General features: G+C 40.2%; 1 protein-coding gene across 9 annotated transcripts in view; it reads left to right on the top strand.

Annotated features, from left to right (window-relative positions):
- Positions 1-12609, top strand: part of RPAP1 (RNA polymerase II associated protein 1) — a 41635-nt gene that overhangs the window by 4894 nt on the left and 24132 nt on the right. For all 9 annotated transcript variants that reach the window (XR_010431270.1, XM_064658081.1, XM_064658080.1 and 6 more), the window contains 8 exons: positions 468-616; positions 1128-1220; positions 2569-2749; positions 4790-4975; positions 7905-8111; positions 11558-11673; positions 11927-12025; positions 12480-12581. Coding sequence is in view for 8 of the 9 variants with exons in the window: in XM_064658081.1 (XP_064514151.1) it covers positions 468-616; positions 1128-1220; positions 2569-2749; positions 4790-4975; positions 7905-8111; positions 11558-11673; positions 11927-12025; positions 12480-12581 (1133 nt within the window). In the remaining variant the exon portion in view is untranslated. The remainder of the gene's footprint in view (positions 1-467; positions 617-1127; positions 1221-2568; positions 2750-4789; positions 4976-7904; positions 8112-11557; positions 11674-11926; positions 12026-12479; positions 12582-12609) is intronic.

The raw sequence follows: 12609 nt of genomic DNA, 5'->3' as shown, positions 1-12609 counted from the left end.
TTGCAGTTTTTAGTTCCAGATAGAGGAGACATGATCTATTCATAGCAAGTGAAAAGAAGGCTTTGACTTGTTCATGGTCATACAAATCCCTCACTGTAACAGCTGGCAGTGGAAACATGCTTTCCTGTGCCTAAACACAACTTGCAAGGATAGTATCTGTTTCTGTACAGTTTTGCTTCTTGCCTTAGTGCTTGCAGTCAGATCTCAGTACCCTCTCCTGCTTATGGAACTCTTTGAAAAGACCTTGTGCCAATACATAAATAATAAAATTCTTGAGCATGTTTCTCTTTGCTACTCAGTGCAAGTCAAAAACAGAGGACTCATAATTGTCTTATTGCTTCCTCATCTTTATTTCTCATCAGAGCAGTAATAGGTGCTATTAGGCAGCCTTGGTCTGTACCTAATGCACAGTGGTTATATAAGTAACTTAACTGCTTTTTTTTTTTCTTATTACTTCTCCTCCCTAGATTTTCCTGATATTCTCCCAGCTCTAACTCCAGCTCCTCCAAAAAAGTCCAAGATCAAAAATGCTTCTGTCCACTTTGAGGATGAAGATCCGGAGGACACACTGGAGAGTCATGATCAACACATTACAGCAGTCTTAAGCAAAATTATTGTATGTCTTTTTTCTTGTGATGATCTAGTGGTTTTTTTCTGAATGCTGTAAACTAAACAGGGATGAAGGGCTCTGCTGCTTTTTATTTCTACAGTGTAATGAAGCAGCACTGTAACCAGTGTTCTGGAACACCTTGAAAGAAAAAGCTCTTTGGGTGTATTTTTGCTGTCAGTTAAATATGGATTCAAATCTGCTTTCCAGCCCAAACTGCCTACAGGTCACACTGCTTGCATACAGGCATGTTCTGTAGTGTGGATTTTGATGAATTTCTGGACTCTGAGGGGGATGTTAAAGGTTTCCTTTATCTAATTCTTTGAGTGATGTGTGGAGTTTGGCAGCCTAGCCTTTTGGAAAATAGCTCACTTTGGCTCTAAATAAGCACAAGGTGTTCTGAGCCTGATGACGATGTGACCTGCAGAGCTGAGAGATTTTGAGTCTGCTCTCAGCTAAATGATGCAAACATATCTGGCTGTTGCAAGGGTTTCTACATGGTTTGATTTTTTTTCTTCAGGAACGAGACACCAGTGCAGCAGCAGTGACCATGCCAGTGCCCACGGGAGATCCATTTCCAAGGTCATTTCACCGCTCTGAGATAAAAAATGAGGTAAGATTGGGAGCAGACATTTTATGCTACCTTCATTAAAATTTAAAACTTCTCCACAGTAAAGCCTAATGCTTGGTGAGGCTTGGTAAGGCTCAAAATAATTGACTTAGTTTGCTGGAGATCATGAGTTAGCTCAACATATCACTGGTATTGCCATCTTAGTGTAGGAGAGAGTTTTTCTTCCAAGTTGCCATTAAGTAGGCACTCCAAACCCTGCAGGTAAATAATGTTAGAATCCTTTTGGGTTAGGAAAAAGGCAGCCCCCTTCAGCTAACTTCAGTAAGGTGGATCAAATCCACACTGCTGTAATAGAATTGATCCTGTTCTGCTTGTTTTTCTCTGAGGAACAATCTCTGTTAATTCGTCCACCAGGTTTGATTAAGTCTGTTCTTATCGAAGTTGCACCTTAATTCTCCTAGCATGACATTTGAATATGGTTGTAAGGATTATCTTTTGCAGCTTTTTGGATTTTGACGTATTTTTTTTTCTGAGGCTGTAAAACTGGAAGCCATGGCTGCTATTATTGGTTGTTGCTGTAGTAGCAAGAACTGCTAGCTGAGTGGGAGTCAAATGCTGGAAATTGGTATGAGATTGATAGCTGTGGTTGGTTTGAGGAGGTAGCTTATTTTGAAGGACAACTTTTTTGAAAGGCAGGGGTAATACTTTTTAAAGTACCAGTTCTGTTTACCTGATACAGGACTGCACAAAGCAGCTACCCAATGTTCAGACTGCCTTTTAAGTTTCTTCTCTGGACTGGGTATGTGCAAGAGATTTTTTGCTTAGTTTGCTTTGGATTTCCTGTGCATCCTGTGCAAGGCTGCTCAGAGCTGTGCCCTTCCATCACCTGGACAAGCAGCACAGTAAATTAGTCAGGATTATTTAGCACCATTTGCCTATTTCTTATTGCGTAAATCTCTTCACCCTGCTGCTCTCTAATAACCTTATAAGAAGTCTGTTCCAAGCCTGTGGTGAGCACAGTGCAGTACAGCCCCATTTATCCTCAGAAATCCAAAGTATTCAGCTATGCTGACCTTCCAAACAGCAGGAAAGCTGGAACTGTTGTGTTTGGTGATATTTTAGGTGCACTTGCCGTTCTTGAATTCACTTAATCATCTTCCTTCTCTAGCTACAGAAAACATGCATATTTTGGTCTCTCTGTCCTAACATTAAACTGTGTTTAAAAAAGAATAGCACGATCACAGAAAAGGCCAGGTGGATGCCAGCAGCTTCTCTGAGTCATGTCCCGAAATCTTATTTGAGGGTATGTTTAGGATCAGATCTATATACTTGTTAGTGGCTGGGGCAGCCTGCAGAGGAAAGTGGTGACACATGGCTTCCCTGTTTGTAGGTAAAGGTGGGATCTGGAAGAAAAAGCATCTTTGCGCAGAAGATGGCAGCGAAAAGAACTGCTGAAAAGGCAGCAACAGCTCCCTCTGCTGCCGACTGTGTGCAAGTAAGATCAGCTGCGCTGGATGCCTTGGATTCTCAGGAATCAGCGGGAGAGACACCTCTCCCCAGCATCAGGGGTGGTAAGTGGAGAAGGTTCTGCTTATCCAGCCTATCGTATTTACATAGCCTTAGTAACCAGAAACGTCAGTGCACCTTATTTTTAAGTTATGGTAGCATTGTTGTCTTCAGTTTAAGAATCTCAAGGTCACTTGGAATGTTTGTGTTGTGACTAGGATTTTAAATGCTCTGAGACACAGATTAACATTCTAAAAGTTGGGTTAACTTTCTCACTGATTTCCTTTTTGCTTCACATGGGGCCAAATAGATTTATTTTTCAAGGTTCTTGTCCTCCTTTTTCTTTCTGCTTGCTATATGCAAAGTTTTTCTTGTTTCATTGTTGATTTACATAATTTTAGGAAGAAGGTGGTTCTTGTGTTTGTTGAAGGCGTTTGAGACCACAGTGATGTGGGTTCTCACTCCTACCTAGATGATTGAAAGCTCAGTTTTCCGTCATCAGATCTGCTGCCATGAGACTGTGCCTTTGCTCCATAAGGAATGCTGTGAGGCAGTGCTGATGAGTCAGTGCCACCTCCAGCAGTTACTTGTCTGACAGCAACGTGACAAGGAAAGATGAAGCCAATTCAACTGGTACCAGCATCTCCAGGCTTTTTAATTTGTTTGTGTGTGTCTTGGGCAGTCCAGTTTGCTTAGGACCACCATGTGTCATCAGGCTTTTACCCTGACTCCCTCTTTTTGACATAGAAATAGAGGCCAGATGTCATTTGAAGATTATCACCATTTGGTTAAGGTTTGTGTCAGCCCTGACTTCCATCAGAGAATTGGTATGAGAACCCCCAGGTGTGCTGTGCTGTGTGTGCACAAATCCACCATCCAGGTCACTATACTGTGCTTACTGTATATCCTGTTACAATTGGGCAAATCTCAAAGGGAAATAGAGCAGCCCTATAGCTGTGATCCTCTTGAAGTAGAACACTTCTAAAATGTAGCAGCACAACAGGGGGATTAGAAAATTGCTTGACCTCCTCAGCAAGATTGCTGTTGTGGCAGGATCATTAGAAGCAAGAGAAAAGAGGGAGGTCAATTTCTTGTAGTAACAACATGTTTATGCCTAGTAACCCTCAGTTTAGTTGCTAATGGGGGGAAGCTTACTGAAGCTTTTTCCAGGTTGACCTGTCTTATCTCTTTCTGCTCAATATGCAAAACAACTGCTGTGGAGATGACATTAAACCTTACTGATGTTATGATGAGTGTCATTGCTCTGTTGTTTGAACAGGGATTTGATGCTTTCAGGGTAGGCTAGTTTAGGATCATAGGGATGTTCTGAGTCAATATATGGAGCATATGAATAAAACATAAGGAATAAAGCCACTAAGTTAGGTCCTTGTATGGCGGGTTTCAGGACAGCTGGAGGGTCTCACTCTGACCAAAGGAGCATGTTACCCTGCTGCTATTGTTAAATGAAGTGAGCATTTAAAATGGATTTAGATCAGGTGATAAAGGGGACTTCATTTTGTTCAGGGTAGGAAAAATGCTCCCCTACTGAAATTTCTAGTATGTTTAACCCTTAAGGGTGAGTACAAGGCATTGTTAGAAGCAAACATGCTGGTGTTGATAACGTATCTTGTATCAGTCCAGAAACTGGTTTACCTAATAGCTGTAATTTTCTGTCTCACTCAGTAGGTATTTACTAGGTCCTGGTTCAGCTGACGTACAAATGTGGGTTCAGGTGTTCTTGGGCAGAGAAAGAATCAAATATTCACTAACTGGGATGAATGCTCCAACTCCTGAATTGTGAATTATGCTCCAATTTACCTTTTCTTGCCATTGCTTTGCTTTAAAGGAGCAAAATTGCTTCCCCCCCATCCCCTCCTCAAGCTCCTAAAAAAAACAAGATGGAAATGATGTTTTGTTGTGATGGGGGGTGAAAGCCCAAGTGTTTTAGTTTTGTTTGAATCTGAACTAAACTTCTTTACTCCTATTTTAACTTTGCTACCAAAGTAAAAAAAAAAAAAAGAAATTTTGGAAGCCTGGTAATGACAGAATTGAAATTTAGTCACGATGCTGTAGACACTTAAATCACTAAGTGCTTTCTCTGCTAGATCTTACCAATAAAGGTGGTGACTTTTCGACCTCTCAGCGTCCTTGTCTCATAACGGGAGAGGGTCTTGGAAGCCAAAAGAGTGAGCAGGAAGCTGAAGCTATTCACAAAGAGAACTTGGAGAAGCTGCGGTCCATGTCTGAGGAAGAGATCCTGCAGGAGCAGGCAAGGCTTCTGGCTCAAATGGGTATGTGCTTCCCAGGGTCGATTCCTGAGATGTGAAAGTTTACTACGTGTATAGATGTCCTGGAGTCTTAACAAGTTCACGGGTCAGAGATGGGAGCATAGAATTCCTGCTCATTCCATGTGTGTATCATCTATCTTCCATGCCATGTCAGTAGCTTATGAATAAGAACTAAGTATGAAGGAATTAAAGAGCATTTATTTCTCAGTGAGAGATAGTTTGGCTTAAGTCTTTCTCATCCCCCCTCTGCTGTGGCATAAGATGCTCCACGCACTCTGTTGCTTTGCACACCAAATAATGGTTACATATATGTGTATTAAGGTCCTAGAACGTAATTCTCTGAAGCAAATAAGAAAGCAAAACTATAGCAATGCTCAGGTGAGAGCGAGCTCTTGATCTTCCTCTCCAAAGTGCTAAGACTTGGGCCAGAACCGTCAGTATCTGAATAGAGAGAGCATATGGGCATGTGGGAGATTTCAATTCAAATCTATTCTTGGTAGAGCAGAAGAACTTACAACTAGTCTTGACTTCTTGAAAAAGTGTTTTAATTATCAGGCTGTTGGGTGCAGGAATTCTGACAGGGATCTGGTCTCTGGTTTGGAGCCCTGTTCACAGTGGTGCTCTGGGAATGCCTGTCACTGGCAGCTGATGACCAGGCAGAGGAGAACAAACTGTGGTATGTTTGATAAGACTTTGTGTGACCTAAGGCACTGTAAAACTTGTTGGCATTGAGTTCAATGGATTTATATGCTTAAGAAGAGCAGATGTACAGATGTAGGTGGCAGACAAGGATTTTTTAGATACTCATAATTTCAGATCCTCTAGCATCAAATTTACATGTGAGCGGCATTTTAGATGCATAAATCGTGGGCTCAGCTTAAAGATCATATTCATGATCTTGACTTCATTGCTAGCAGCAGTGGAATATTGGGTATAACTGGAAAGGTGGCAAAGGAACTGCAAAATAATTGCAGACAGAATGTTTAGGTACATCCTTCATTCAGAGACCTGAACTCTCCAAAATTACTATTTTGTTTAGCTTCACTGCTTATAACAATGGCATGTGTATGAAAAATACCCTGTTTATTCACTTTATTCTTATGACTGATTTGTTATCTTTGCTCCTTGTCCTCGCCACTCCATCCTTTGGGATATTACTGAAGTGAATACTGAAGGAGGTTAAAAAGGATAGGATGTATTTTAAGTATTTTTGAACAATGTTTTCTGAAGCAATGTGGGTTTTTTATATGCCCTATGGGTTAAAATTGTAGATCTCAGTCTTTGAGGTCTTAAGGAAACTGGGAGTAATTTTGGAATTCCCAGAATCCTTGTGGGTAGGGATTTATGCATGATGAAGCAACTCCTAAACTGAATTGCTGACTTACAGATTAACTTTGGAACTGGACAGACACAGAGCTGTGGATTAAGGAGACTTTTTCTCCGTATTCAGAAGTGAATGATTTGTGGGTGTTAAATGCCGCCCAGTCCCTGAGTTAACCTCTTAGTTATGAAGCAGATGATACTTCATGGTGTGAAGTATGAGGATGAGTAGGCAATTCTGTGCTGGGCAGTGTCTTCAGAGTCTTCTTGTTGGTACTGTTCTGGTTTTGCTCATGGAGACTCTGGACAGAAGCAGGCTTAGTTTCTGACATACTGTGCACAGATTGACTTGATCAGTGACTTGTTTGCCACTGTGTGAAATGATGAAATAATGAATACCATCTTTTCCTTGCTGTGTACAGTGAAGTGTGAGAAAGTGAAAGCTCTGCTTGCATTCAGAAAAAATATGAATACTTTAATGGGACTGGGCTGAATGCCTGTCCTTTGCCAAGGAGGGTTTAAACTGCATCATGAGGAGAAGGTGCAGCAATCAAAAGTGTGGGATAGATGTTTCAGAGACACGGGAGTAATTTTTGAGATGACTTATTTCAGGTACAGAGCATTTCTAAATTGCTTGCCCTCTAAAGAATAAATAACCAATGTAGGTGTTATGTTCTTTTACTTTATATATCTCTGACGTTGCTTATTGGAGTATTTCTGTACCTTGTACAGACTTGGGCCAGAACTGACACAGAAGCACAATGCACAATCTCTTACTCAACCTCTGGCGTAAGCATCCCAGCACCATCTTCTAGATGAAGAGTATTCAGAGACAGTGCACTCCATCCAAAATGATGTGGGATATATCTGTAGCAGATCCGAAAGTAAAATGATCATCTTAGAGCCATAGGAATATAACCTATCCTTCAAAACACATCTACCTTCCAAATGTTTCTCTTCCACTCAAAAGCACGAAGAGAATGGCTGTGTCTGTTTTCTGAATGTTGTCAGATGATAATTGACTCTCAGAATGAGAAGTCAGTCCAGAACAAACAAGGTCTCCTTCTTGTAATGTAGTATCTAGACTATGAACTGCAGCTCTAGTGCAATTGAATAAAGAGCAGGTAATTCTTTTTGTGATGTCTGTCCTGTGTATTCTCGTAGTGTTCAGATTGATGCCACTGAGTGGTCCACAGGCAGGGTAACTGAACTGTCAGACCTGGGTCCCTCTTGTAATTAACAGACAGAATTCTCTCCACAATGAATAGTCTTGTTTGGATGTGCCTTTTCAGTGTCAGGGATGGGGGAAAGAAAAAATGATCTCTTTATTTGTAAGTTGAGAAAATAACTAGAATTTTTGTGGTTGCTTTACCTTGAAAGAGATTTGTCAGTTCTTTCTCTGGTGTCTCCTCACCCGTCAGTTGCACCCAGCTTATGTGCCTAAGAGGTCTTAAAGCAGTGAAATGCCTCAGTTTGAAAAGAAGTGACAATTGGTACAGAAGAAGAGGACATGTGGAAAAGACTGGAACATAAATAGCAGGAGCCATAGGCATATGAAGTATTTTGAGACTTTCTGTCACATCTCTGTCTGTCTCTTTGTCAATACTTGCAGATCCCAGTTTAGTTGCTTTCTTAAAGTCACAACGTGGTAACAATGAAGGCCAGAAAAAAGAGTTAAAAATGGAACAGAACAGACCAGAGGAGTTTGTGGAATCTCTGCCCATGGCTCAGCATGGTGTAAGATCATCTCTTTCCATGCAGGAGTTAGGTCTGGAAGAATCTGTGAGGAAGGAAGAAAATGTGAAGGTAGAAATCACAGGTAAGAAACGAAGTGCACGTTGTTAATTTTCTGAACGTAAATGTTAGGTTTGTATGTTGTTTGTACATCAATCCATATTGATCAATGGGCTTCACAGATTAGAAAGGTGATACACTGTGTAATGGAGCTGAGCTATTCAATGGGAGATCTTGCTTTGTTTTTGAAATTTGTTCTGAGGCCTCTAGATGAAAAATGTAGTTTAAACTTGGCATTGTTACTCTTCTGTTCCATTGTGTGAACAGGGAAACAGGAGAGTGTAAGTAGTGAGATTCAGCTGCTGCTTGAATAATTTCTTTTAACTGGAACTGACTGGGGACAAGAGGGTGATGGGTAGGTAAGAGTTAGTGATTTGCTCACAGGATAGCATGGAGAGGATGGTCTCACTTCAGGGAAATTGCTCATATAGAGCATGGATCTCTTAGCATGACACTGCTCCTGATGGACCCACTCTGTGATTTGTGTCTCAGAGCCCAGACAGTGATTTCCACAGGATACAGTTCTTTTCTTTGTACTGTGAATGGAGTGGGAAGTATTAAGGTGTAGAGTGTTGTTCTGCTTTTTGTGAAGAATGCTACAGAGCTCTTGCCTCTTATGATAGAACTCTTCAATGCTCAATATATACCTGTATGAGGAGAAAGCTGCTTTAGCAGCAGCAACAAGAGCAACCCATACATTTTCATGGCAGAGAAAGTAAGAGTTTTCTCCTTAAGCTTCTGCTTTTATTTCCTCACTGCTTTTTTTTCTTTAGCAATTTCTTTTTCTCTGTGGTGATTTTTAGGATCCCATTCTCATTTTCTTCACACATTTGTTCATAGTATGCTTCTCCCACAATTTCATGTCAATATTTGACTGTCTCCATCTCCTCTGATCCTCTCTTCTAATGCATTCTTTGTATTCCAGTAACATGCAGACTATTAAAGAAGTCTCTGAATCACCCCTGGATTTCATCTTGATGTTTACAAGAGATAACAACCATTTACCATTTTCTTGCTGAGAAGGATGAGTCTGTGAGTGAATGTATGTACATGTGCAGGAGAAATAAAGCTAATTAACCTCTTTTTGATGAAAACACTTGACTGAACAGTCCTTTTGCTGTTTCTCCCCAAGTTTTACTTTTCTACAAATCCATCTTAATCAAAAGGACTATTCTTAGTTCTTTTTTAGTTCCAAAACAATTGAGTGCACAAGTAGCACCAGATTAAGTGAAATTCTTTTATTCACCTGGGAGCAATAGAAGCATGTTGTTCAGCCTGTAGTGGTGGAGTTCCATAGCGGTGCTCTTGGAAATAGCTCAGTGTTTAGGGCATTGTGTGCTGACATCTTTTGCTTCCTATAGAAGATTGCACAGGAAAAAAGAGGAGTTTTCCCAAGGTATTTGAAATAACTAAGCAAATGTGAGTGAAACACAGTTATAAAACCAAGGGTAGCCTTTAAAGCACCTGAGTTTATGCCTGCAGCCCATCTTGGCCGACAGGAGATGTAAAAATTAATCTGACGTTATCACTTAATGTTGGGATTTTAGCATCTGTTCATGCTCAGAAATAAACTCATCATGAATAGCTCAGCTGGGTTACACTGAATTTCCCCAGGGAGAGTATGATGACACAAAGCAATGGGATTGCTCCAAAGTCAAACCTACCTCTCTAATGACATAAAAGGCTACTGTTTATTAGAAACGAGATGGTGAAGCCTTTATCCAGCAGCTTGTAATCTTATGAAATGGAAAAGCAGATTCTGGCACTGAGACAAGAGGGGAAACAAAGCAGAAAGTGAAGAGGTTGGGTAGTAGCCTTTAATATAACCCAAGTCTGAAAAAGTTCAGTGCAAATGTTGCATCCGTGCTGTCAACTTGTGTTTTTGCAAAGGGATTTCTCAGTAACAATCTGCTGATGCCTTGAAATATATATCCATCTTTTTTTGTTGAGAAGATCATAATATTAAGGGCTGGTAGTAACATGCGTAATCCTGTTCACAGAATGACTTAACCCTATTAATTTGATGATTAATGGAGAAAACATTTTTTTAAATTACAAACGTCAATATATTTCATTTTTCTGCTGATTTTATTTCCTCTAGTTTTGCATCTACCACCCACAAACATTCTGCTTTCATACATTTCTGATGTTTTTTCCTTCTCTTCAATTAAAATGCATGCTGAGCCTTTGGCTGAAATTCTGTAGAACAGCTTTCTGGCTGAGCAAGATAACTCTGTGCTTGGTTCTTTGCCTGATCCAATACCACATTGATCATAAGAGTGAAGCTTCATCCTATAGAGAATGAGCACCCTTCATGAAAGTTTATCTGTTAATTGGAGCAAAGTAAAAGGTTAGGTTTCAGGCCAGTTATCAGCAGGAAAAGATCTGATGAAAGAAGAGCATCTCAGTGGGACTCACTGTTCCTTGCAAGAGAAGACCACAGCACTAGGATTAATAGCTGCAATGCAAATGAGCTCTGGGCAGCTCCAGCAGGAGTGGCGATGCTGCTTTTCATGCCCTTAGACTGCCTGTTACTGTCTGTATGTGTGATTTCTTTTGAGACTTCTGAAAGACTTCTTAGCTCATCTCTTCTCATTCTGGTTTGGGATAATATCCTAGTAAAAAAGCATTACCTTTCCTAGCGTTCAAATAACTTCCAGTTACATCTCTCTAGTCCCTTCACTTCTGACATTCTTCCACATGCTGATCTGTCTCTTTCCTAGGGCACGTCTTTTGATGTCAGGCATAAATGTCTTGTTTCTCAAATTCTTCTAATCAAAGCTCTTTATAAAGTTAAATTAGTGATTTCTTCCTTTGGTACTTGTACCTTTGACATTGTTGTTCAGCTTTCCAGTTTCCCCACCGAGCTGTCTCCCTGGCAAGCTGTGCAAATTTTCAGCTGTTTTGTTTCCCAGGCTGGTCTCCTCAAGCCTTTAGGGGTGATACTGAAGAGCACCATCATGAATGCAACAAAAGCACAAATCATAGTATTTGTGCTCTCTTCAGTGTATCTGTGCTGAAATCATACTGGCTTCCAATAATTTTCTTGGACTCTCTGCATTAATACTTTTGAATCATCTCACATCTCCCCTAACACTCCCCTCCTTGCATGATATTAGTTTGCTTTCTCAAAAGTAAGGCTGATATTATTTTTTCTGCATTAGTTCTGATAATTTTACCTTATTTGTGTCCTGACTTCTGTTCAACTTCTCCTAAATTAGCTTTGTCGGTGAATTTCATTACAGTGCTGTTTACTTCCTTTTCTAGCTCTCATGAAAGATGAAAATAGCTTTAAACCTTTGATGTTTATGCATCAGACAACAGACAGATGGAAAATGGTTTTCTTTTTATTTTATGTAATCCTATATTTGAAGCAGTCTTTAAGCCGAGTAGCTTGGCACAGGGGGAATAGTATTTTCTTCATCTCTATCTTAGAAAGTAAGACTGCCATTTCTTTCCCCCCACACAAAGATGATGATCTGCCTGTGAAACCGAGGAAGGAATGGATTCACATGGACAATGTGGAGTTTGAGAAGCTAGAATGGATGAAAGATTTGCCCTCACCCCGGCAGAAGAAAACCAAAGAGGTTTGAAGGCAGAAACTGATATTTGCATGTTTGTGTGTGAATCATGCTTCTCAGCAGTAACAGTTTTGAAGGCTTCAAAGACTAGTCCTCTGGCTACTCAGTCTGTAAATTTTTTAAAGAATTTGGGGCCTGATATGGGGTATTTTTGAACTGTCATCTTCTAGCAGTTGATGTAAAAAATGGTATTCTAAGTGATGAATGGAGTGGACAGCAATAGAAATAATAGTTTTCTCCCTCCACCCATTTGTTGTAGGGAATGCAAGCTCGATTCAGTTTAAAAGGAGAATTGATTCCTGCAGATGCTGATTTGCCAACACATCTAGGCTTGCATCACCATGGAGAAGAGGCAGAGGTAGGTATAATATAGTAGAAAGGATACATCCATTTCTGTTTTCTGTGTTTCATTTGGTAGATTCCTTTTGTGTCAAGACTTTTTAGTGACAAAAAAGAATCTTAGAAAAATGCAGATGAGTGATTTTTCTTTAGAAACAAACTCCTAGAGACAAATTGAGTCTGCATACATTAACTGCTTTATGTCCAGAAAACTCTGTTAATGCTATTAAGGTTCTGTGGTATTGGAAAAAGGTGCATGTACTTCCTTTTCTTAAGAGGTTCTGTATTCTCCTGTCACATCAATTATGAGAATCTCTTCTGCAATTGCCACAAAGTAGCAAACAACATTGCATTGCAGTTTTATCTTCTGTTATTCAGTCTTTTACAGTTAATCTTATTTTAAGAGACCTGTTTTTACCTATAGCTGAGGGTTGGTTTTGGTTTCTTTGTTCTGTTTCTCCCCTGCCATTTAGAGAGCTGGTTATTCTCTCCAAGAACTCTTTCATTTGTCTCGCAGCCAAGTTACACAACAGAGGACACTGGCTCTGCAGGTCCTAGGTCGTATTGTTCAAAAGGTAGGTCACTTTCTATAGAAATTCTCCC

This window comes from Pseudopipra pipra, chromosome 6 (assembly GCF_036250125.1).
Source record: "Pseudopipra pipra isolate bDixPip1 chromosome 6, bDixPip1.hap1, whole genome shotgun sequence".
Taxonomy (NCBI): Eukaryota; Metazoa; Chordata; class Aves; order Passeriformes; family Pipridae; genus Pseudopipra; species Pseudopipra pipra.
This window is presented reverse-complemented; position numbering and strand designations above follow the sequence as displayed.